At 39.5% G+C, this 23,449-nt stretch overlaps 1 protein-coding gene across 9 annotated transcripts in view; it reads right to left on the minus strand.

Annotated features, from left to right (window-relative positions):
• The window catches only part of RNF6 (ring finger protein 6), a 41,089-nt gene extending 20,367 nt beyond the window's left edge, over positions 1–20,722 (minus strand). Inside the window, exons 1-6 of one of the 9 annotated variants that reach the window (XM_041766782.1) lie at positions 20,237–20,720; positions 19,444–19,526; positions 17,591–17,801; positions 16,608–16,703; positions 13,894–14,012; positions 5,477–10,625 (exon numbers count right to left, since the gene is read on the minus strand). In XM_041766782.1, the coding sequence (XP_041622716.1) occupies positions 10,608–10,625; positions 13,894–14,012; positions 16,608–16,703; positions 17,591–17,783 (426 nt within the window). In that variant the 5' untranslated portion in view covers positions 17,784–17,801; positions 19,444–19,526; positions 20,237–20,720 and the 3' untranslated portion in view covers positions 5,477–10,607. The other 8 variants (XM_041766781.1, XM_041766783.1, XM_041766775.1 and 5 more) reach the window with 8 other exon arrangements.
• Between the last annotated feature and the right edge of the window lie 2,727 nt (positions 20,723–23,449).

Raw genomic sequence — 23,449 nt, forward strand, 5'->3', positions numbered from 1 at the left:
GGTAATTATATTTACAGGTCCTAGAGACAGGAGGCACACAAGGCCCTATGAGAAAGACACCAGAGTGGTCAAGAGGCAGAAAACAGGAGCCGGGGCAGTTATGTGCCCTGCCAGGAGTGGAGCTGGGGCTGGGAGCAGTGCACTCAGGCCATGGTCTTTATTGATGTTTCCTTGGAAAAGTCAAGACAGGCGCAAGAGAACAACATAGGATAGAATAATTTGAATAATTTCTGTGGGCCTTAGACTACAGGGCTGGTCCCTAGTTTCCTGGAATGATAAAGTCAGAGGAATGAATATAGCCTACGAGGGATGCATGGGCAAGAAAGAGGAGGTAATTCCTTGCTGTCTTTAAGAATCGGCTAGCCCAGGAAGGCATGCTCTCCTCAGTCAGACAGGATTTTTAAGATTTCAAAACATGATAAGGTATAGGAGGAAAAATACATACACACACACAATGCAATTGGTGCTCTGATGTTTTAACATCATATTAAGGAAAGTTTGGGATGATAGTAGTAGAGGTTTTTAGACTGGGCATAAGTTGCCTTAAACAGCATAGAAAACATTTTATTATGAGAGTAGAGAGGAAGAACAGAAGTCAAACTAGAAGGAGACTGGTCCACAGGCTGGTCCATAACTACATTTCCTATCTCCATGGCAGGAAAAATATAGCTGAAATTTTGAGGATTTTAACAATATCTTGGTGGAATTGCAAACTTTGTTAGAAATATATTCAGTCAAGGTGGCAGGTCTGGCAGTTATGGTGTTGAAGGGTACGAAATATAAGTTAGTAAAATATATATTAAGACGAGTGGTTCTGTGTGTAACCAAGGAGAAACAGTGGTTTGGTGGTCATGGTCTGAGATGCAAGGTGGAAGATCATGGCAGAAAGCGGGAAGTGTATAGTAGGAGAAGGCAGTGGGAGGGTCAAATGTTGATTTAAATATGGAGCAGGTGCCTCCTGGGGAAAACAATAATTTCCATTAATTCCTAGAATGGTACAGATAGTAGTAACTTCTACCAGATTCCTCATTAGGAATGGGAATGTAGGGATGTACATTTGAGAAGAAAGCAAGGAATATACAAGGATCATAAGCTCAGAAACAAAATAGAATCCCTAATGTCAAAAGAAGAAAAGCAAACATGCCTTGTGTCCAATTTGTGCCTAAGGAGAGGCAGACCTGGAACATGGTTTGGGTGAAGAGCTTAATAATATCCAGGGCAAAGTATCTGACACAGTGGCCAAAGTCCTCTCCAATGGCTAGTCTTGGGCAGAGACCATGTCATCTGAGGTGATATCATCTCCAGCAGTGAGCTCCTGGGCCAGGGATGTTGCACTGGGGTATTCTTTTCAAGTGAGTACTTACTGATGTGGGTGTGGGTCTCAGCATTTGCCATGTTTGGTCGAAACAAATGTTTACTGGAGTGTAAATGAGTGAAAGCACCCAGACCAGGAGTAATTAGATCAAGACTTAACAGAGTTTTGTGGAGCTTTTTTGTTTTTGTGGAAGTTGAGATTCAAATGGGTCCCATGTCAGATGGCAGGTGCCTGGCCCAGGGGACATTCTATGACTAATTGGTCCTAAAAGAGTATAAATTGGCTAGCCTAGGAGGGAGCAGTCTCTCCCCAGCCAGGAAGGCTTTTGAGATATCTAAACATCATAATACAAAGAAAATTTTCCATATACATATTAAATCCCTTGACATTAAATAATATAAAGATGAAATAGCAGTGAACTTTATGCTCATAATTAATAACATGAACAACAAATAAAAATCACCATGACAAGTCAAGAGAGATTACAAAAGAAAAGAGCTTTATATTTCCTGCTTTTTGAACAGTGAACCACTCATTTATTTTGCACTGGATCTAGCAAATTATGCAGCTGGCTCTGGCTTATACATTTCTGGTAGGAATGTAGATGGTATGACCATTTTGGAAAATAATTTGGTGACTTCTTGTAAAGTTAGCCATGCATTTACCACATGGTCTGGAAAGAAGCTAAATGAGCTAACTTGGTCATATTTGTACACTTCTGAAGAAAAGTGAAAGAGATCTTATGATCGGCAGCCCTACCAGTAACACATAGAATGGAGGAAAACTAATTAAATCCCCTAAAAGAATGGAGAAAGGGATGCTAAGCAAGCAAAAATAATGGAGGCAGAAAATGAATAAAGAGAGAAGCAAGAATATTCCATTACAGATGGGAGGGCTCCAATTTCAGGTTGCTGCTTTGATTCAATTCCTTCTTTGATTCAAGCCTATATTAAGACATTATCTAGGAAAATGGCTGGTTTCTGCAAATAAGTGCTTGTAAATTACACCTGAGGCAACCAAACAGATTAAATATATTGAAACACATATGGGCTACTGATCCCTAGGAGCATACGTTTGCTTAAAAGTAGTGTAACTAAGAAGCAGGCTTCATTCAGCTCAGATTCCTAAAATAGTAATTCATAATTCATATGAGGCCCATCAAGGGCCTGAAATTTTATGTTGCTACCCAGAAGTTTGGTTTCATACCTTGAAAGCCAGTTGACTGATACCCAGTGACCCAGCTGTGGGACCTGTCTAGAAGCTTTGGGGACTGACTACTTACTACTGGGAGGACAAAGACAAGCTGCCTGTGAAGGTCTAGTAGTACCAGACCCCAGCATGGTGGAGGAAAGAATGCCATTCTGCCCTTATTCAGAAGGTATAGGTCTATCCTGTCATGGGTAGCAGTCTGGCCCAAACTGAAGAGCCTCCACTGTAAATCTGGAGAACCAAGGTCTGTTTTTGGCACCGCCATTGGCCTTTTGGTTGACTTGGGCAAATTATTCACTTCTCCATACTTTAGTTTCTTCCAAAATAAGCATGAGTTATTCTTACCCAACCGACTCTCTTTGTGTATAAAATGAGATAAGCAGCACAAAATCTCTTTGGGCAAATGAAATTTCATTGAGAATTAAGACGACTTGTTAGTTATTAGTAACACTAGAGAACAGAGATGGCACCCTCCCCTTCCCTTCCAGATTATTGGCAATGGGAGAGGATCAAATAAGGATCATGTTTGGATTTGGAAAATGACCTTTCAATATTTTGCTATTCATGAAACAAGGATCAAAGAGTTTTGTGGCTATGCCAACTTCCTGAAAACCCAAGGACTGCTATGAATCCAGAAGAGGCATTAGTTGTTAAAACTCAGAGATGGAATAGTCTAACAGTGATACAAGGCAGCTTCTTATCTCTTGCCTCACAGCATCACTAAAACAAAACAAAAACAAAAACAGAAATGAAAACCTTTAATGGATTCCCCAAAGCACAGACTTTACAGAAAAGCTGAAGGAGACAGAGAGTCAGTGAGCAAGAATAAAAACAGTCTGGTACATTCAGGAAGGAAAAATAGAGACATTATCACACTGGCAGATACTGAGAATAAATAATGAACAAAAGTACCTCAAGGCTTAGCCAAATGGATCACAAAGTGGATATGAGTCAGCAACACAAGTCCTTTTATTAGTAAAGGTCAAGACTGAATACAATGCTAATATTTTATGATGTTTATGAAGCACTTAGTATGTGCCATGGACATTTAGTATATACATGCTTTAATCCCACTGTGTAGGTGTGATGTTATTCAATTTCACGAATGAGGAAAATGATGATCAGAAAGTTAGCCTTCAGCCCAGGGCGTGATCCTGGAGACCCCAGATGGAGTCCCACGTCACGCTCCCAGCATGGAGCCTGCTTCTCCCTCTGCCTGTGTCCCTGCCTCTCTCTCTCTCTCATGAATAAAATCTTAAAAAAGAAAAAAGAAAGAAAGAAAGAAAGAAAGAAAGAAAGAAAGAAAGAAAGAAAGAAAGAAAGAAAGAAAGTTAAAGTATTTCCACAAGTTCCCCTAGCCCATATTGTGGCAAATCGGAGACCCACGTTGATATCTCTGGTCACCAAAGTCTGTGTTCCTAATCCCAATATTGTAAATCGACTCCAAAAAAGCTCCCTGCCCACAGAGAACATGGGTTGCAGTTCTGGGCTTTGGCAAAGGGGCTTAGCAAACCTGATTCAAAGGATAGCAGTGAAAGAAATAAGATTATTTAATCTGGAGAAAAGAAAGCTATGATCTGAAGCAATGTTAACTTATCTGATAGCAATTGGAATAAAGGAATGGAAAACCATACAGGTTTCCAGGAGTCAGAGTAAACCAAGATCAAATCGTGATTGTTTCTAGAAGTGAAGAGTGCTAAATATCTGTTGCAGTCATGAAGATGCACCCCTCAAGAGAACCTTGACAAGGGGAGCATAAATGACTGAGCCTTCAGGTGTCACAGCTTTTGGGTCTGCCCTGGCACTCAGGCCCAGGACATGCTCCCCCAGGCTACCCCTAGCCAGTGACTGAGCTGGAGGAAGTACAAGAGCTTGGCCATTCCTCCCCAGTGAGGGACTCCTCTATCAGCCTTGACTTCCTACCTGACAGTCATACAACTCCACTGCAATCTGAAGCTTCTACCCAAGCCTCCTTCTACCCACCTCCTTTCTTAGGTAGCATACCTATATCCTAGCCTAAAAGTTCTCCTTACCTACTCCTGCTCCCTCCCCATTCTCCTTAACAGGTCTTTCTGCAGTAAATCCCTTGCATATAATCCTGTGTTGGTTTTCACTACTCAGAGACCCAAACTGATACAATATTGAGTGTGTAGTGAAAGACAAATAATACCTTTGTCTTTAAAAGCAGGTGTGGCAATTAGTGATTGAGAAATTTTAAGTAAGGCTCTCAGGGCCCATAGAGAATGTGCTTAGAAGATGGCCCATCTTCCCTTAGACCTGAAATTCTAGGAGTCTGTATTTGGGGCATAAATATAACAGGTTGAATGTTCTTAGCTTTTTAAATTAAAAAAAAATTCACCGCATTATTTAAGTAAGAATTATGACCTTAAGGTGTTATCTGAATGATAATGAGAAATGCCTGAAATGACACCTTCATTGCACCTGTCACCATCTGTGATTTGAACCTGCACTGCTCTAACAGATGCTTTTAAAATTATTGCAAAAGTGAACAGGAACCAATACTCATTAGTAACAGACAGCTGCAGATCTGAGGCTTGAGCCCTCACAAACCAGCTTTGGAACTCTACTGAAGCCCTGGAGCAGCATGACTCAACTCAAACTTCCCCAAAGTCTTAAAGAGTCAGAGCCCACAGCTCAGCATTTGTCCTGACTAGGTTAGAAGAGGCCTTTCCCTATTTTGAGTCATCAGCCTTATAAGACCAATAGACATATTTTGGCAGTGAATACATGGGGTCAGAGCTTTGAATAATTCTTCGTAATAAAGACATCTAAAAAAATTACAAGGCTATTATTATGTCTTGCTTTAAAAAAAATAATTCTTCGTAATAAAGACATCTAAAAAAATTACAAGGCTATTATTATGTCTTGCTTTAAAAAATTATTTATTTATTCATGAGAGGCACACAGAGAGGGGGGGTGGGGTAGCAGAGACAAAGGCAGAAGGAGAAGCAGGCTCCCCACAGGGAGCTGGATGCAGGACTCAATCCCAGGTTCCAGGATCACAACCTGACGGGAAGGCAGGGGCCCAACCACTGAGCGACCCAGGCGTCTCTTATGTCTTGCTTCTAACCAACTGTGTGACCTTGAATTATTGAAGCTATCCAGATTCTCTCTCTCTCTCTCTCTCTCTCACACACACACACACACACACACACACACACGCATGCATGCATGTGCACACACACACACTGCAAGTTAAGGGGGTCAGCATTTTAAGATCAGTGAAATTATAATCCTCACCCCCTATTAAGGGGTTAAAGTTATTCTTTGTTTCCCATGAGGACTGAACATTTAAGAAAATACCTTTTCATTGAGATATTGTACACTTCCTTTAGATGTGGTAATTATCCCGCTCTGTATACTAAGTCAAGAAGGCTAAACCTCTGTTCTCACCTGAACAAACTGTTTAAAGAGCTTCATGATAATATTACATTGAATAAGGCATTTGCTATCATCAGCTCCAAAGACATAAACAACTCTACTATCAAACAGTCACAAAAAATAAACATTTAAGACTAAACCTAAAACCTTTTCTTTGCACGGAAAAAAAAAAATCTGAGTACAGTTTTGGGTCAGACACATTCAGAATTAAGCTATAAAAGGGCTAACCTGTTCTGCACTTGCAACCACCAAATTCCTCTCCCACTTGGCTATATGGTTCTTCCCACAATCAAAATGACCAGCCTGTCTGCTCACTCTTTGGCTGCTTTACCCCTTGCCCCCTCCTGGTTGTTAGGGATGGGAGTCAGGAGAGAGAAGATGGAAGCTGGGAGAGACAAGAAAAGCAGACACAGCCAAAGCGACTTTTACCAAGCAGGGTGGCCCAAGGCAGAAATTCCATCCAGTTTAGCCACTGTGGTAAGTGAACAAAGCAGCTGCAACAGGCCAATGAGGAAAGGGCAATTTGAAATTTGAGAAAGGCATCCTAAGGGCACCTGGCTGGCCCAATTAGTAGACTTGTGACTCCTGATCTTGCGGTCAAGGTCAAGCGTTCAAGCCCCACTTACATTAAAAAAAAGGTGGGGGGGGGGGGGGGGGGAGGAAAAAAAAAAAGAAAGGCATCCTTTTTAGAGTCTCAAACACGATTTGAGATAAATTTTTAAAATATTTCTTCACTTTCATTTTTGTTCTGTTAACTTGCAGGAATATTAGGTTTTTCTGCTCTTGCCGGCACTTATATTTCAGAAACATTCTAAGTAAGGTAGATTTTATCTGGGCTGGCTTGGGAGCCTTTCCCCTCTTGCCTAATCACAAACATGGCATTGTATCTATGGTAAATGTGTTCTGAGTTAAAAAAAAAAAAAATCTTACAAACAAGCTTTTAATGTAAAAGCTATTTGCAAGCCAAGGCCTACCTATATATGGAATTTTTATTCATTTACTTATTAAATATATACTGAGTGACCTACTATAGGTACCAGGCATCATGCCAGGTGCTGAGGATAACTTCAAGGAACTCTCAGTTCTTTGCAGAAGATATAGTGTAGCTGAAGGACATAATGGAGAGATGAGAAGGGCCACATCGTTACTTTCATGGGCTCTCAGCACTTTTGCCTTGCTGGGGTCTGGAAGTTTGGCACATGCCAGACAGAGGTGCCTATGTGACCAATCCCCAATAAAAACCTTGGGCACTGAGCCTGTAATGAGCTTCCCTAGTAGACAACACTTCCCTCACGTCCCATTTGGTGCTGGAAGAATCTAAGTGTGTCTTGTGTAACTCCCCTGGGATAGGACTCTTGGAAGCTTGCCTGGTTTCCTCCAGACTTAATCCCATGTGCCTTTTCCCTTTGTCTCCTTTCCTTATAATAAATCTTAGCTGTGAGCTATATGCTGAGTCCTGTGAGTCCTCACAAACCACTAACCTGGGGGTGGTCTTGGGATCTTCCAACACAGAGTTATCAGGAACACTGGGCACTTCAATGCTGGGACTCAGAACAGAATTAACCCCTCCCAAGCTACATGCTTGCGGTGGATGGGCATGTGACCTGAACCCACTGATCAGAATGGAATGGTCACTCTGCCTCATCCTACAGACAAAAATGAACACATCTCCTTCCTATTGTAAAGCACACTGAAATGCAGCAAAGAGACATGGGGGGATTAAAGAAAAGCTCCCAACTACAACATAAGCAAAATCTATTTAGCTAAGAATTAGAGATAGGAGTCTAAAAAAATGCTTAAAAAAAAAAAATCCCTAAAGGTGTTATAGGGGCCAGGACTATTCCTGCTAGCAAATCAAGAACAATAAAAGATTTCTGGCATGTGATACAAAAACCCAAATGAAATTAAGATGCTAATTAAAGTTTTAATTAGATAAAAAAGCCCCTAACCTGTTGTACAGAGACTTAGGACTGTTCAACATTAGGGCAGTCCCCAACATCAACATGCTAAGATCAAAGCTGGTCACTAACATTTCTTCCAACCTTTGAGCCCCTACCTACCACCTACTCCCACCAATAGGGAAATTCTCCATGGAGGTCTTTCTGAAAGTGGCCCCAATTCAGGATCGGGGCCAGCCAAATTGGCTGACCAAATAACTTATTCTACATTCAGATAAGAGTGTCAACAAAGAGATGCTTACAAGACTCATTATTTCTATCATTCATCCTACTAAGCTTGTTCAGCAAGATGTGTGTACATTCCCTACCAGTAATCAATGTAATCAAGGACACTTGCTTCCCCCTTTTTTGTTTGACTTTTATTCTACTTCATTCTATCAGGTAGGTAGAAGCTACATTTATCATTTATCCCATAAACTGGATGGTAAGGGGTCACAATTAAACCTGATCAAATCCAAGCTAATGGAAGGATGGATACCATCCGGAGAAGCTGAACTCTTTTAAGAGTTGCTGAATAGTGTCACTTCACAATATAGAGGCTATATATAAATTTATATTCTTTCCCATGGGGGAGAATGTGAAAACATTTTGCAATTGCACAGAAGACAGTTTGATTAAGTAGGGGTAGTTTTGCAGTGAGAAGAGTGTGTGTATATATATATATATATATACTGGGCAACGAAGAGCTTTCTTGGTCTTCAAATGAGACATTAATACAATAGAGGGAAAATACACCTAAAAGCTTTTTTTCATTTTGGAGAAGATAAAGGATTGTATTAAAAAAAAAAAAAAAAAGAGGAAAAGTATAGGGGCCAACTCAAGAGTCTTCAGAGATTTAATGCTCAAAATAAAATAAAAACCTTGCTGAGAATAATTATTGCTCCCTAATTATCCTAAGGGCAGCTAGTCAGGGCCTAATACATCCATAGTAACTGAAAAGAACTCACAATCTGCCTGTAGAGATGGAGGAAACAATCACCACTGACACTTGCAGTCATGTCCTCTGGAACATGGGGCATTTGGCCTTCTCAGTGATGGATGGCTCTGGCTTGCTGGGAAATCAGCTTCTGTCCTAACAGATAAACCACCGCTCTGACTTCCAGTGTTATAAAGGATTGTGGAAGTGACCCCAAATGAGCTTACTGGCACTGCAAAGGGAATAATTACCCCCCTTCACTTGGAGCACTATTTCTACATAATTTCTTGCTCCGCTGACCAGACATTAGTCTGAAGATTAGAAATTCATTAGAACTTCTCGTGTAGGAGTAATATTTGTGAAAATGCCTCAGACTCCGCTTACAAATTATGATCCTTAACACAGGTTCTTCAGATGCCTTATTCATCTCTGTTCTGGTTACATCCTTACAACACTGTTTCTGCTTTATAACTTTCAGGAGCAGTCTGCCCATCATTTGTGAGACAGAAAGTATGTATTTGCATAGGAAGATTAGGGTAATCACAAAGACATGCCATCACAAAGTCACAAAACTAGAAAAACATCTTTAGGAAGGAGTAAATTAGACTGAAAACTTCCCAAAGCATTTCTGCTCTTCCAGAACAGTTGAGTGGGAAAAGCACAAGCTCTGTAGGCAAATGGTCCCATGATTGACTCTAAACTCTGCTGCTTATTATGTTAAATGGCAGTAATACTTCAACAAGATCTTGGGAGACTTAAATTATAAATTCATTTTAAATACTGAAAGGAAAATAACCTCAGAATGAATAAAAGATACTCAAGTACGGGCCAGTGCTAGGTGAAACTACACAAAACTGGGATACAAGAGGGAAAGCAGCTGGGAACCTGATGGTTTTGAAATAGAAGATTGCAAGACAGCCACACTATAAAAAACAAGCTCTAATGACATGACCTGGAACATAATATTCAAATGAAGAGTTTTAAGCCATTGTTCCTTTCTATACTGGAACCGTAAGGGGTACAATCATTGCTAAATAGAGGCTATAAATAAAGAGCCTTTGTATTTGTCATCAGCCTCATTTACTGGGAAATGAGTGAAAATATGATAGAATACACTTCTTTGTTCCCAACAAGGGTACCAATTTACAAAACATATTAAGCCTTCCCGCTGTTTTCAGGGAACTTTCCATATAGTATAGAATCTGGTATTATTTCAAATGCCTATTTGGGATCCCTTTACATGCCGGTGCTACCACATCTTACAAAGGACTAAATCAAACAAAGAATCAATGTGCTTTTATTTTTCTTCTTTATCCCTACTTTTTTCATTTCCCTCTTTGTTCTTCTCTTGATCTTCCTAACTGACCAAACCAGGGGAGGTAGAACTTCCTGAAGAATATTCCATATGAGCAATAAATGCTGGATTAATCTCTTATACTGGGAACAAATGGTAACACTGAAATGAGTGCAATACACAAATAAGGCTATGTTCAAGATAAATGTCTCTTCTTCTATTCAGGTGATTCTCCATCTGTGAATATACCACTCTCCCACTTCTTCATACTGAACAAGAAACCAAATAACGTCCTTTATTCCAACATTTTTACTTCCTTCTCTTTCCAGTTTCACTGCCATCACTCTAGGATAGAGAACAACTTAGGATGATGGTAACTGATAATTAAATGATCACAATAGTTCTTTTATTTGTTTCTTTTCACTCTCCTCAGCCCCCATTCCACTGAGTACTACACTACACCAATTTTCCTGAAACATGAAAGATGATCTTATCACTCGCCACTGAAATTCATCAAGAGACATCTAAAACCTGTAAGGCAAAGTAAAATTTCTTAGTGGGGTATTGAAAGCCTTCAAATGTCCCAGTCCCATGTCCCATAACTGAACTATATAAACCATTTACTCCAAGTCATGACTCTTATTAAAACCTTTCACTCCAGGTGTTAAATGCACTCCCTAAAAATTTCTGTGTTGTATCTTACCTGGTGAATTGAATATAGTTACTCATCAGAAAGAAAAACTAAATCTTGAGATACATGTAAATCTTACAGAACCTGGTCTTGACATACTTGTTCTTGTGATTTTGCTCAAGCAGTATCACCACAGGAAAACTGTGGCATATTTTCATAAACACAAAAGTCATGTAATTCATTAATTCATTTTATCAACTGATTTTTCAGTTTCTAAGAGCAAATATCCTCTTGCCTATGAAGATAGAGACTGTCCTCAATAAATCCTCAACACCTGTAACACGGCCTGGCACCTTGTAGGTGCAAAAAAAATTTTTTTATTTTTTAGTAAATAAACCACAGGGGACCAAAAGAAAAGAATAGTTCACATACAGCTTTGTTTTAATATTTATTGGTAGAAATAGATCTTCAATGCATACTTTTTGTGTTTATATAAATTCTACATTCTCTTAAGGGTTTTTTGTTTTGTGGTATTTGGAGTTTTTTCACCTCCAAGAGAACTTAACATATTATCTATGCATTTGAGATTCTTCATAGACATTTTTTTTTTTTAGATTTTAAAAGTAAATTTAAGAAACCATGCATATTGTATACCTTACTTAATATAATCCAAAGAATTGTCTGCACGTTCAAAAAATTCACAAAAAGGCTGAACTCAAGTTAAATAATCTATATGTACTGAAATGTCCACGTTCCGTTTCTGAGTAAAGAAATACTTGTTCAGTATTACATATTGCTTGCTGTCTAGTAAGTAAGATTGTCAGAGACGCTTCAGTAAATTATCTCTATTTTTAAATATCTTAATCTACTTCCTCCCAGAGATGATCCTGTAAATGTTAAACATTGTGCCATATGCAGTAATAACCCAAAAACTTAAATAAGAACCAAACTGGTAGTTTTTTAGATTGAATATTTTAACCTTAAAATTATATATCTATATATACATATATGGTATGTGGCATATTAAATTTAACATTTCAAGTAACTTAAACATATTTAGCAAACATTCAGCAAAACACTCTTTCGTGAAAAGATATTGTCCTTAGAACAAAAAGTGAAAGGCTTATTTAAACACCAATGTCTGGACATGGTACTAAGCCTATGGAGCATGAAAGTCCAAGTAAAGTCTGCTGTGCTATTAAGAAAAGGAAGATTTATTTTTAACCGACTGACTTGTGAAGATACAAAAGTGCTTAGCATGACAAAATTACCAAAATAAAAACATTTTAAAGATTATTTGGTTCTAGCAATATTAACTATTCTGTACTTGTGGGTAATTTAACATTTGCCATTTTAAGTTTTATATAAATTTTCTTTTTAACAAGTTAAAAAAGCACACAAAAAATAGTTCAAACTATAATAATCTGTTCTTTTTCATCCTGGTTAAGCTCATCACAAATAATTCAACAAAAGAGCGCTTAAATACTCAGCTCTACTAAAGTGTAATATTTGAATAGACCCAACACCTCACCCATTGTTTGCTATGCTGGACCCTAAAACAGGCTGCCGACAGATGGGGCAAGTGCAATTCTCTGAGAGCCATCGGTCAATACAATGAATGTGAAATTCATGCATGCAAGGTAATTGCCTGAGCTTGTTTCCAGTTACATAGTCACTGATACAAACACTACAGATTTTACCTAGTTCACTATCAATACTGTTATGCTCATAGTTCCGGGTGGAAAGATTGTCAATCTGCTCTTTGGTTAAACCACGTATGTGATCATCATCATCACCTTCATTTAGTAAAAAGAAATGAGCAAGGCGAAGGATAGGTAGTGTTCCAGTTTCAACTAAGTTATTTGAATTTCGCAACTGCCTGCCACCTCTAGTATCACTGTTTCGGGCAGGAGGCTGGGTAGTTTCATTTTCACCATGCATTGCAGTGCTGTCTTCTTGGGCCCGCCTGTTTTGAGAGGTACCTTCACTGTGCTGGCTGATGTCATTAACTGCACCTACGTTACTCAGACCTGAGTGCCTCTCTGGAAAATGCTGACCATGTCTCTGAATCTCTGACTCAGATTCGGCCTCCATTAAAGAACTCAATTCTCCAAATCCAGTCATGATCTGCCTTAAAATTGACCGAAGAGCCACTGATGACGGTTCAACAAGCTCATTCTCAGAAATCCTACGAAGAGGAACTGTGATAGTACTAACATAGGTTTGAATACCCGATCGCTCTAAGCGAGAGATAGTTCGGCGAAATCCCCCACTATTGCTTTCAATAGTGACTGTATTTTCTGCTAGCCCTACCCTAGATCGAGTTCTGCTTGCAATACTATCCCGATCTCTGTTTTCTCCAGGACGAATCCTTCTCACTTGGAGGTCCAGTGTGATTGTTGGATGTCGTCGTGCAGCAGTTGAGGATCTGCTGGATTCTTCTCCTTCTTCTACTGTTATTCTTGACACAAGTCTTGAGTTAGAGAATGGAGCATAGGCAGTACCTCTACGTTCCCTATCTTGCTCTAAAAAGACACGCGTTATACCTCTCCGCCTAACAGACCTTCTAATGTTTTGCTGTAAAGGTCTACTTTCCCTCTGTGAATTACGATAAACAGTGCCACTTTGTCTCTGAATTGGTGAACGGCTTCGACTACTGAAAGTAGACCGTAATCTTATTGGCTCTAATCTTTGGTTTGTATTCCTCACTGTAACATTAGTTCTAGCCCCATTTTCCCAAACATGTGCTGCTCCAAACCGTTGCCCCTCCCTTTGCCTGAGTTCACTACCACCTGACTGGTTTGTGTGACCACTGAAATTGTGTGGACCACTAGTTCTAGTAATGCCAACTGCTCCCCCGATTCCATTTCTTAATCTTCCTAATGTTGAGAAAGATCCTTCTACTGAATTCTGCCCCCTTGAACCAAGCCTAGTCCTTGGGATGTTGGAACTACTATCACTGAAATTCACTGAGGTTTGGCTTCTTGTTCGCCTAGCCACAGGACTAGCTGATCTTTGTTGCCTACTTGTAGTATGATCCCTGCTAATATCTGAGAGTGGAATGCCTGTATGATCTTCACCATGAATTTCAATTCCTCTATTCTCATGATTTATGTGTATTTCCAGACTAAACCGAAACTCTCCACTGTTTGGGTTTGTTCGACTCACAGCTCTCCAAGTTTGGTTCCCATTTTGTCCACTTCGAGTTGCGTTTCCTGTGCGTCGAAAGGTGTTCAACCATTCTAGCAGAGAATCTTCATTTGAATTTTCTCTAGGGACTTCTGAGTCTGGAAAGCAAACCAAGTTAACTTAAGATCAATTCCAAAAATCTATGCTTGGACTTTTATTGAAAACTTACAAGATAAAATTTTTATCAAATTAAGTTATATTTAAGAGCATCTGTGCATTTTAATGAATGAAAAATGGGAAAAAACTGAACTTTCTAAAAGGTGTATACTGTAAGCATATTATAATATATTCCCATGTATTATAAAAATATAAATACTCTTTGCAAAGCCATGGAGAAATCCTTACTCTTACTTTCTATATGCCTATTACTGGGAAAATACTAAGGCAAATGAGAAATAGATCCAATACTAAAATTATATATTTAAATTGCTTTAAAGTCAGTAAAATATAGTGGCAAAACTTCTATATAATTCATCTTGAATTTGTGGAATCCTTCTAGTAAAAGTAACTCAGCATTTTTGCAATTACATATTTTTGTAACCTCAGGAATTTTATCCTATTTCTCAGGAACTGCCAAAAATGTTTATCTCAAGAAATATGGTTTTCTGAATACAATATTAGAACTACATAGGTCTTTATGTAAAGCTGGGAAACTTTAGGCATGTTATGTAATGACTGTATCCTTATCTGTAAACTGGAGATAATAAAAGCATAAACGTCATAGAGTTATCATGAAAATAAGATACTGTATATAAAATGATTAACATCACCTAGCACATAGGAAGCATTTGATAAATGTTAGCCATTATACATATTTTCTGTTCATTTAGAATGTAAGCTCCATGAAGATGAAGGGTTTTGTCTTGTTTTATTTACTGTTAAATCCCCAACTTCTACAACAGTATCTGGTAGAAATCAGACTCTCAATATTGTTGAATGAATCAATTTAGAAATAAATGTGCCCCTGATATACTTTTTTGACTATAATTCTGCCTCTATGGGAATTTTTAACCAGTGGTTTATATATATAAAGGAAAAAACTCAACAAAAAGCATTCTAATGCACATGAACTATACAGACTTTAACCTCAACATTTATTCTACGCAAAAATGGCTGTTAAATGAGATTGCTTTGGTTTCACGTCATTACTGTAATCTTTTATAAAAACTCTTTTTTTTTTTTTTTTTTTTTTTACATGTTAAAGCTATTAATCAGCTTCTGGTGTCAATAACATAAAGAGTAACTTTAACCATATCTAAAGATACAAGCTATTTTATGTATGGTTAAGTACAGTTTCCATTAAAACATAGTATAGTAAAAGGACCAGTTTTACCAGCTATAGCAATATAGTACAACTCTCATACCTACATATACAGAAAAAAAAGAATTAATATCCAATTTCCATTTTAATTTGGAAAGAGACAGGAATAAAAGGCAGGTAAAAAGCATTCTAAAAGTTATTTCCTTCTTTAATTCCTAGAACATTGTGATGATATGTATATGTAAAAGAGTTCACTAATTATCTAACAAAACCTGTCCTGCCCTTCTCCCATTGTATGCATTATAAGGTCACATGGGCAGCTGAGCAGCTGGTGTGGCCATGTGACTAAACTCTCATCAGGGAAATGGGAGTGGAAGTGATATATCTCACTTTCGGGCTGGTGCCTGACTCTCCTTCTGCAACCTAGACCTGCCAGGTAGAATCTGTGTTGTGACTGAGCTTGGTCATGCAAACAATACTATGGAGCAGCAGTGTCCAGTGAAACTTTCTGTCGTAGTGGAGATGTTCTACATCTGTGCTAATACAGAAGTCACTAACCACATGCAGTGACTATTGAGCACTTGAATGTGGCTAATATGAGTGAAGAAGTGAATTTTAAATGCTATTTAATTTTATTTAAGTTTAAATGGTCACCTGTGGCCAGTAGCTCCTGCACTGGATGGCACATAGAACTACTCTGCTGGCTTCTGGAGTCAAGTTTGCCTATGTTCCCTGGACTATTAACATGAAAGAGAAATAAACTTCTATCTTATTAAACCATTGCATTTTTGAATTTTTAATAGTCTTTGCCCTAACTAATACAATAATCTTGATATGTGAATCACCAAAAAAAAAAAAAAAAAAAAAAGGTGAAATTACCAATAATAAATACCTCTAAGGAAGGAAATGGAACTGGTAAAAGCTACGTTAGATTGGCTCTACTTTTAATTCTTTATACTTTTATTTAGTTTGGGTTTTTTTTTTTACACTTTATTTTTCGTAAGGACATCTATTATGACAGTGTTTGTTCAATAAAATGACAAAACAAACACAAAAACAGTAAAAACAGTAGACAGGTTTCCTCACTTAGTCTTTCTGGTATTGCTCTGTATAAATTTTCAGAAGCTAAGTTTAGTTCTACTACATTAAAATAAGTAGTGTGTACATTCTAAGATTAAAAAGAACTATGCTGGTAATTAACTTAATTGTATACTAAGAGCTCCCTAAAGGCAACCTTGTGTGTAAAATGTTTGTATTCAACCCCTGTCCTATATTGCCTAACTATGCTGTTTAGCATATTATGGGTAAATACTATCTGAGTATCACATTAAAATTGGAAGACATGAAGAACAAACATACAAAAGATCCAGTAAGTTCATATCCACAATTGCTCCAATCAAACCTGCTTCTATTGGAAAGGGGTCCACAGTACCTCTGGTATTTGTCCCATTTCTCAAGTCAGGCTGATTTGCTAGTTGTTCCTTGACTCCATCTAACCGCTGTTGTAGTTCTTCTGACGTTATTTCTCCTAAAACAATAAAAAATTGCTCACTGAAAGTAACTATTGTAACCTATTGTTTTATGAGAATTCATGAAGGGTAAGACTAATCCTCAGCAATCTATTAGAAGACACTCTATTATTTTCATGTTCTATTAAACTGAAGACAGTTAAAAATATTTAAGTGATACAAGCATATATCATTTTGGTTGTATTTCATTTATTGTTTTATTAAAATGAAAAAAAAAAAAAGATTTAATTTTATTAATTTAAAAAGTCCTCTCAGCTGATACACTTAGGAATCTATAAGCTTGATTCATCGATTCCTGTCAGAGTTAAAAAGAAATTTAAAGGGAATATTTTGAGAAAAAACTTTGAATCTTTATTTGTTTGAATTTTACTTCAATAGTTCATTATATGGGTTATCAATATACAACGAGCAAATATACAATTACAAATATATTCTCTGCAAACATACAAGTTTCAATTAGTTCATTTGTGAGATGAACTTATAAAAAATTCATGGAGCACATTTGACTCTTGGAGTGTTATTAATTCAGCTGAATAAGTTATAAAACCTCAAATGAGTTAGAATTCGGTTTTAAATATTTTATCTGTACAAGTATCACTTAAAAGAGAAATAGGACCATATATGTAAATATTTGACACCATTATGTATAATAAGATATTTGTTAGCTTGGCATTGTATAACAGTGCCTCATGTCTAAGATTCATACTTACTTATAAAATATAGAAGTAAGCCAGTGATGTTCTATTTTGTTATATTAAACAGTCCTTAAATTCAAAAAATAGTGCATTATATTTTGGGAGAGGGAAGAAGGGGAAAAACTCTCCTTATTTTGAAACTCCTTTCTACAATGATAACAAAGGTATCTCCTCTTTCACCCATCTCTTACCAGGGGTGCCTAAAAGATTGTGGTCTCTCATTAGCCTATAATCTTCATCATTGAGTTCATTAATAAACTGATAATAGGCTTCTTCTCTGTGGAGACGCTCTTGCTGCCATCTTCTCTCACCTTCACGATGATTATGGTCTTGAGATGAGGCTTCTTCACTACCATCATGCGATCTAGATCTAGACGGATTCATACTGAGATTCCTGGCTGTCTTTTCAAACAATATATATGAGATTCAAACTGTTAGTCAGGGACTACACATGGCTTCATATTTTTAACTTACATCTATTTTCATTTTTAAATTTCATCCTCTACCCATATATCTCATATGCCAAACCTTGCAGTGAAGAATACATGTAAAATGAAAAACAGCTTCTGGGCAATAGAATTCAACTGGACCTACTTCTTTGCTCAAGCCATTTTTTAAGTCAGACTGGATCTATTTTATCACTCATTTCTAATATCTGAAGACCAAAGTGATTATCCCTTTTTTTTCTTTTTCTTTTTTTTCTTTTTACCTCTTTCACTCTGGTAAAGTTGATCTAAAAGCCCTCACATTGATGTTTCAAATATCTGGGTACTTCATGTTAGCATACAAACTTTAAGCTGAATTATACACTTTAAGCCTAATTTTAAATTATCCTCTTTACTCCGTAAGCAAAGAGCTATTGGGAGGCTATCATCTACATTTATTTCCAACAAAGGTATTCTTCCTAAGATAAAACTCATGTTTGTAATATTATCCTCCATTGTACTTTGTTGAGGTAAAAATAATTTAGCCTACTGTATCTACTGAACAGACTGGGAGTTGGTCTCTTACACCTAACAGGACACAGTACTCAATGCATGGCTCTGAGGGCTGGAAATGTACAGCAGAGCACTCTGTGTCTCCCCACAGCAAATCTCATCCCTGGGCCTCAAATTATTAGTCCCAGAGGTTTTTGAAGGCCCGTGAAACTTCCCGGCCTTGCCTAGGCAAACCTTGTATTTGGAATATACTTCAATGCCACTCCTTAGGGGCTTAAACTATAAAGAAACTGATGGGGAAAATTATATTTGTTTCATAAATACTTTAGAATTTCTTAAACATGTGTATTTAGTGAGTCAACAGTTCTCACCTGGTAACGCACAGCAAACTTACTTGAGGGAATTTTTGAAAATACAGATGCCCAGATCTCATCTCTAACCCTAAATCAGAATTTTCCAAGCTAGGGCCCAGGTCTACCTGTAAGAGCTAATTTGAGTTTTCTGTGGATGAAACAATCTATTCCTTGACAATGTCTGGATGTTAATAAAGGGTATGTGTAATATGGCACACGACTTAATCGAGGCTGGAGGATCAAATAGCGAGGTGGCCAGTGAAGCAATTGCTGCAGCTCTGACTCACTGCTGAAGCAAATTACTTTACATATAAAGTAAATTGGTCTACAAGTCTGAACTACACCTGAGTAAGCAACTCTCCAACTTCACTTACGTTCTAACATTTGATTACAAATTCAAGGGTTTTATTACATGATTTACATACAAATACTAGGACTTATTGATTTTATTACGTGATTATTATATATTTTTAAAGGAAAGATCTAGTAGCACTACCCCATCGTTTAACGCCAATTAACATGTTTTAAAACTCAAGATTGCTTTCCATTTTCAGAACAAACAAGATTAGGCCATCACGAGCAAAGACCACACTCGATAGGAACAGCAGTAATAGGATTTTTGTACTCAACAACCCAAACATTTGAAACCTATTCCAAAATCAAGCTGGCCGAATATTATTCAAAACTTTAAGAGCTGCTCCTCGAAATGGTAATTTTCTTGTACGATGAACCACAACGAAAGAAGAGGAATACCTTATTTTCCTTTCGACATGCTTTTAATATATGCCATGGTATCCGTCCTTCAATTGTTTGTGCTTTTTTTGAGAGCTGCCCATCTGAAGCAATAAGAGAGAACTGAATTATTCGGGAATTGTGGTCTCTCTGAAGGACAGGACTGGCTAGCAAAGTCAAAGCTCTGCTGCAAAGTCAAAGCAAAATCTTCAGTGGATTGAGAAACACTCACCTAGAAAACTAGATCCCCAAACAATTAGGTCATCCGCACCTCCCACAAGGCCCCCTTCTCCCACAACGGAAACTAGGCCTTCCCTCCTGCGAGTCACAGCTCCCGGGCCGCGGCCGCGGCCGCCGCGCCAGGGCCTGCCTGCCTTCCTAGCCTGCTCCCATTCAGACGTTACCAGGCTTAGGGGGCTCCAGCTTCCTCCTGAACCTTCACTTTCTCGCCACCCCCGCCCTCCGTCCCGCTACTGGTTCCTTTCCCGGCCGTTGCGACGGAAGCTCGCGCCAGTGCACGGTTCGCACTACAATAAACAAACCGGGCTCCGGGGCCCAACCAACCTCTTCCCAACCGAGCCTCAAGTAACGCTTCCCTTAGCGACCTGGATGCCCACAGGGAGCAGGTGACGGACGGCGCAGCTGAGCCAATCAGCGGTGAGGGGAGCGCATGAAGGGCGCAGCTAACCAATCGGAAGAGAGACGGGGGGTCGAGCGGGGCGTGCTTTCCTCGGCGTCTCCCGGAAGTAGTGGCCGGGCCCCGAGCCTCTCCCCGCCCCCCGCCCCCCGCCCCCCGCCCCCCGCCCGAGCCCACCTCCTCCGGAGCTGGGCGGTCTTGCTCCCGCCCACAGGAGAGTCGGCGGCTGGCGGCACTCCGCCGGGGGTCCTGGGAGGCTGTGACCGAGAGGCCAGAGGGGCGCGCCGCCGGAGGCCGCTGCGTCCCGTAATCGTCTACTGAAAGGAGAAGCCGGAAGTCCGTGTGGCAACGGGGGGTCGTCCAGCTGGCGGGGCGGCTCCGGAGGAAGGACGCAGGCCCCAGCCCTTCTGCCCCCGCTGCCAGGGCCCCCCTCGGACGAGCAGAGACGCTGCACCGCCGGCTGGGCGCTCGCCGGTGCTACTGAAAATTGCGTCCGGCGGGATGTAGGACGCTGGCGTTCCGCGTTCCGTCCGGTCAGTGCTCGAGGCCCGGCGGGTGGTCCCAGGGCCTCGTTGTGGAGAGCCAAATGCCGGGCCGCTCAGCGCTCCTGCAGCTGCTTTCCACCCTTGGGAAGGCATAGCTCCTACCCTGCGCTATGTTGTGGCCAGTTTGTCGAGCCTGGCTACGGAGTGGCCCCCCAGCCATCTGTTCCATCTCCCCCCTGCCCGGGTACCACGTAACTCATCAGCCAGGCTCTTCTCTTGATTGCTCACGGGCACCTGGAAACTACAAATCCCAGCCATTCCAAAGTGCTTTTGTGTTTCTTCACTCTCCCGCTAGGAATGCACTTGGAAACTCCTCGCGTTCATGGCCCTCGTTCTATTTGCTTAGATGTGCCGCTTAACCAAACTCACTTCACCATTAAGGAAGCCCTTGAGTAGGACTGCCCGGCCTGGTGCACGCTCCTTTCCTGACAGCCCATCCAGAAGGCTTGATGTGTGCACAGAGCGCACGCTACTGTTGTTCTTCATTCACTCGTTCATTAACCCGTTCATTCATTTCTGTCTTAACTTTTGAGGAGCTAATCTATCCCCACCATTATGCTGAAGGGCTGGACAAATGATGTAGTCTTTTTTCTTTTTTTAAGATTTTATTCATTCATAAGATACACAGAGAGAGGCAGAGACACAGGCAGAGGGAGAAGCAGGCTCCCTATAGAGAGCCCCACGCAGGACTCCATCCCAGGACCCTGGGATCACGACCTGAGCAGAAGGCAGACACTCAACCACTGAGCCACCAGGTGCCCCAGATGATGTAGTCTTAAGCATGGATGAGCTATGGCTTTAGTAGGAATACATAGACAAATTTAAAAAAAATCATATCATTATAGATACTAAAATGGAAATATATGAATAATGCAGTCTGCAAGGACCTTTGGGACATCTCTACTGCATACCTCTATAGACTGATCTCTTCTTGAACTACTTGAAATTCCTCAACAATCCTATAGGAACTCCTAAGCAACCCCCAACCCCACTTTTACCTAATTTCTTTGATCTCCCAAGACCCAGCTCATTCCTCATCTTCAAGGAACTTTTTCTGATACCTCTGAAGTGACACCCTCACTCCACTCTCCAGCCCAATATTTACACATAAAACTAGACAGATGTCCCTTTGGGGGTTCCCATAGCTCCCTCTGTATAACTATTCAAGCATATATTTATTTATTTGACCAATACGGGGTGCCACTACATATTAGGTGCTAGTAATAACAGCAAAGAATAAGACAAAAAAGGTCCTTGCCCTCCTTTTCAACGGAAAAAGATAGCCACTGAGCAAATACAAGGATTTTCTGTTAATTTATACATCTCCTCCAACTAAAAGTCTAAAATCTATAAATTTGAACAAATGGTTTTATTCATTTTCATAGTCCCAGAATCTAGCATAGCTAGATAGCACACTACTCTTGGCTTACTGCATGGGTGAGCAGAGAAAAATGCAAACTTTCTGCACATAGCATTGAAGCAATGACCTCAGAAATTGTGAGTACAAGTCAGAGAAAGCCACAGGTGAGATATCCAAAATTCAAGCAGAAGTCATTTGAAATGGTCTACACAAGTTTTTTATTTTATTTAAAAAAAAAACTTTATTTATTCATGAGAGACACACAGAGAGAGAGAGAGAGAGAGGCAGAGACACAGGCAGAGGGAGAAGCAGACTCCATGCACAGAGCCTGATGTGGGACTCAATCCCGGGACTCCAAGATCATGCCCTGAGCCAAAGGCCTACATTCAACCGCTGAGCCACCCAGGCATCCCTACACAATTTTTTAAAGAGTACTAGTCCAGCGAGTACAAATACCTTTAAATGTTCAACTGAAAGACATATATATATCCTAAGAGTCAAAAAATGTAAAATCCAGTCAAGTGATTTAGCTGGTGAGAAGCTGCAGATTTTTGTGAGTAAATAGGTAATGTATGTAACTTGAATCCAACAGTTTTTGTAGTTAACTATAAAACGAGTTAACTCTCAAGGGAGATGAGATATGGTAATTAGGACAGACAGATAAATCATGGATATTTGTATTTCAGGTCTCATAACCTGCCAAAATCTCTGGTCTGATGAATCTGAGATTACTGGAATGGTACCTGACCTCTTTTAACTTGAGGGCTTTTTACAATTAAAAATAAAAAGGTGTTAAGAGAATTTAAACCATGACCTTAAAAAGATGGTCTGTGTATTTGGTTTTTTGTGTACTTACAATGTTTAAATGATTTGGGCTTCTTACAATGGTAGCCTTAATTAAAACTTAAAATGCAAAATTGAATAGTTGATTTAGACATCTAAGTTTTGGTTGAAATCTTACTGGGTTTGTAGCCAGTATAGGAACAGCTGAGAGAAATTCAGGTTCATCATACAAATGTTTATGATTAATTTCAACATTATTATTTAAGGATTCAGGAAGGCATTAAATCCAACCCTTGAAGTACTTGTGGAAGGAGCATCTCTTACAGAACTGACCGAAGAGGAGAGCTACCACCCCTAAGGTGGCGCCTGGAAGTCCTGAGTCAAAGAGGTACTGCATCAGCTGCTGTAGTACAGTGATCTGGAACCCAACCTCTGAGAATCTCTGCCACCACAGCCTTCAGTTGTCTCTTAACACCATCAAAGCTGATAACTGGGTGCTGCATCCTACTGCAGAAAATCCTCCCCTCTCTATAACCTCACTTACCATCAGAGAAATAGCCTCAGATGGGTAGAAATACAGCCTCTGTGTTGGCTCCATTTTCCACATCTTGGTGAATACATTTTAATTGGCAGAATCTAATTTGCATTAGAACTGTAGTTGCAGAAAAGTCTGGGTCAGGTCACTTTTAGTGTTCCAGCCTT

This window comes from Vulpes lagopus, chromosome 8, assembly GCF_018345385.1.
Source record: "Vulpes lagopus strain Blue_001 chromosome 8, ASM1834538v1, whole genome shotgun sequence".
NCBI lineage: Eukaryota > Metazoa > Chordata > Mammalia > Carnivora > Canidae > Vulpes > Vulpes lagopus.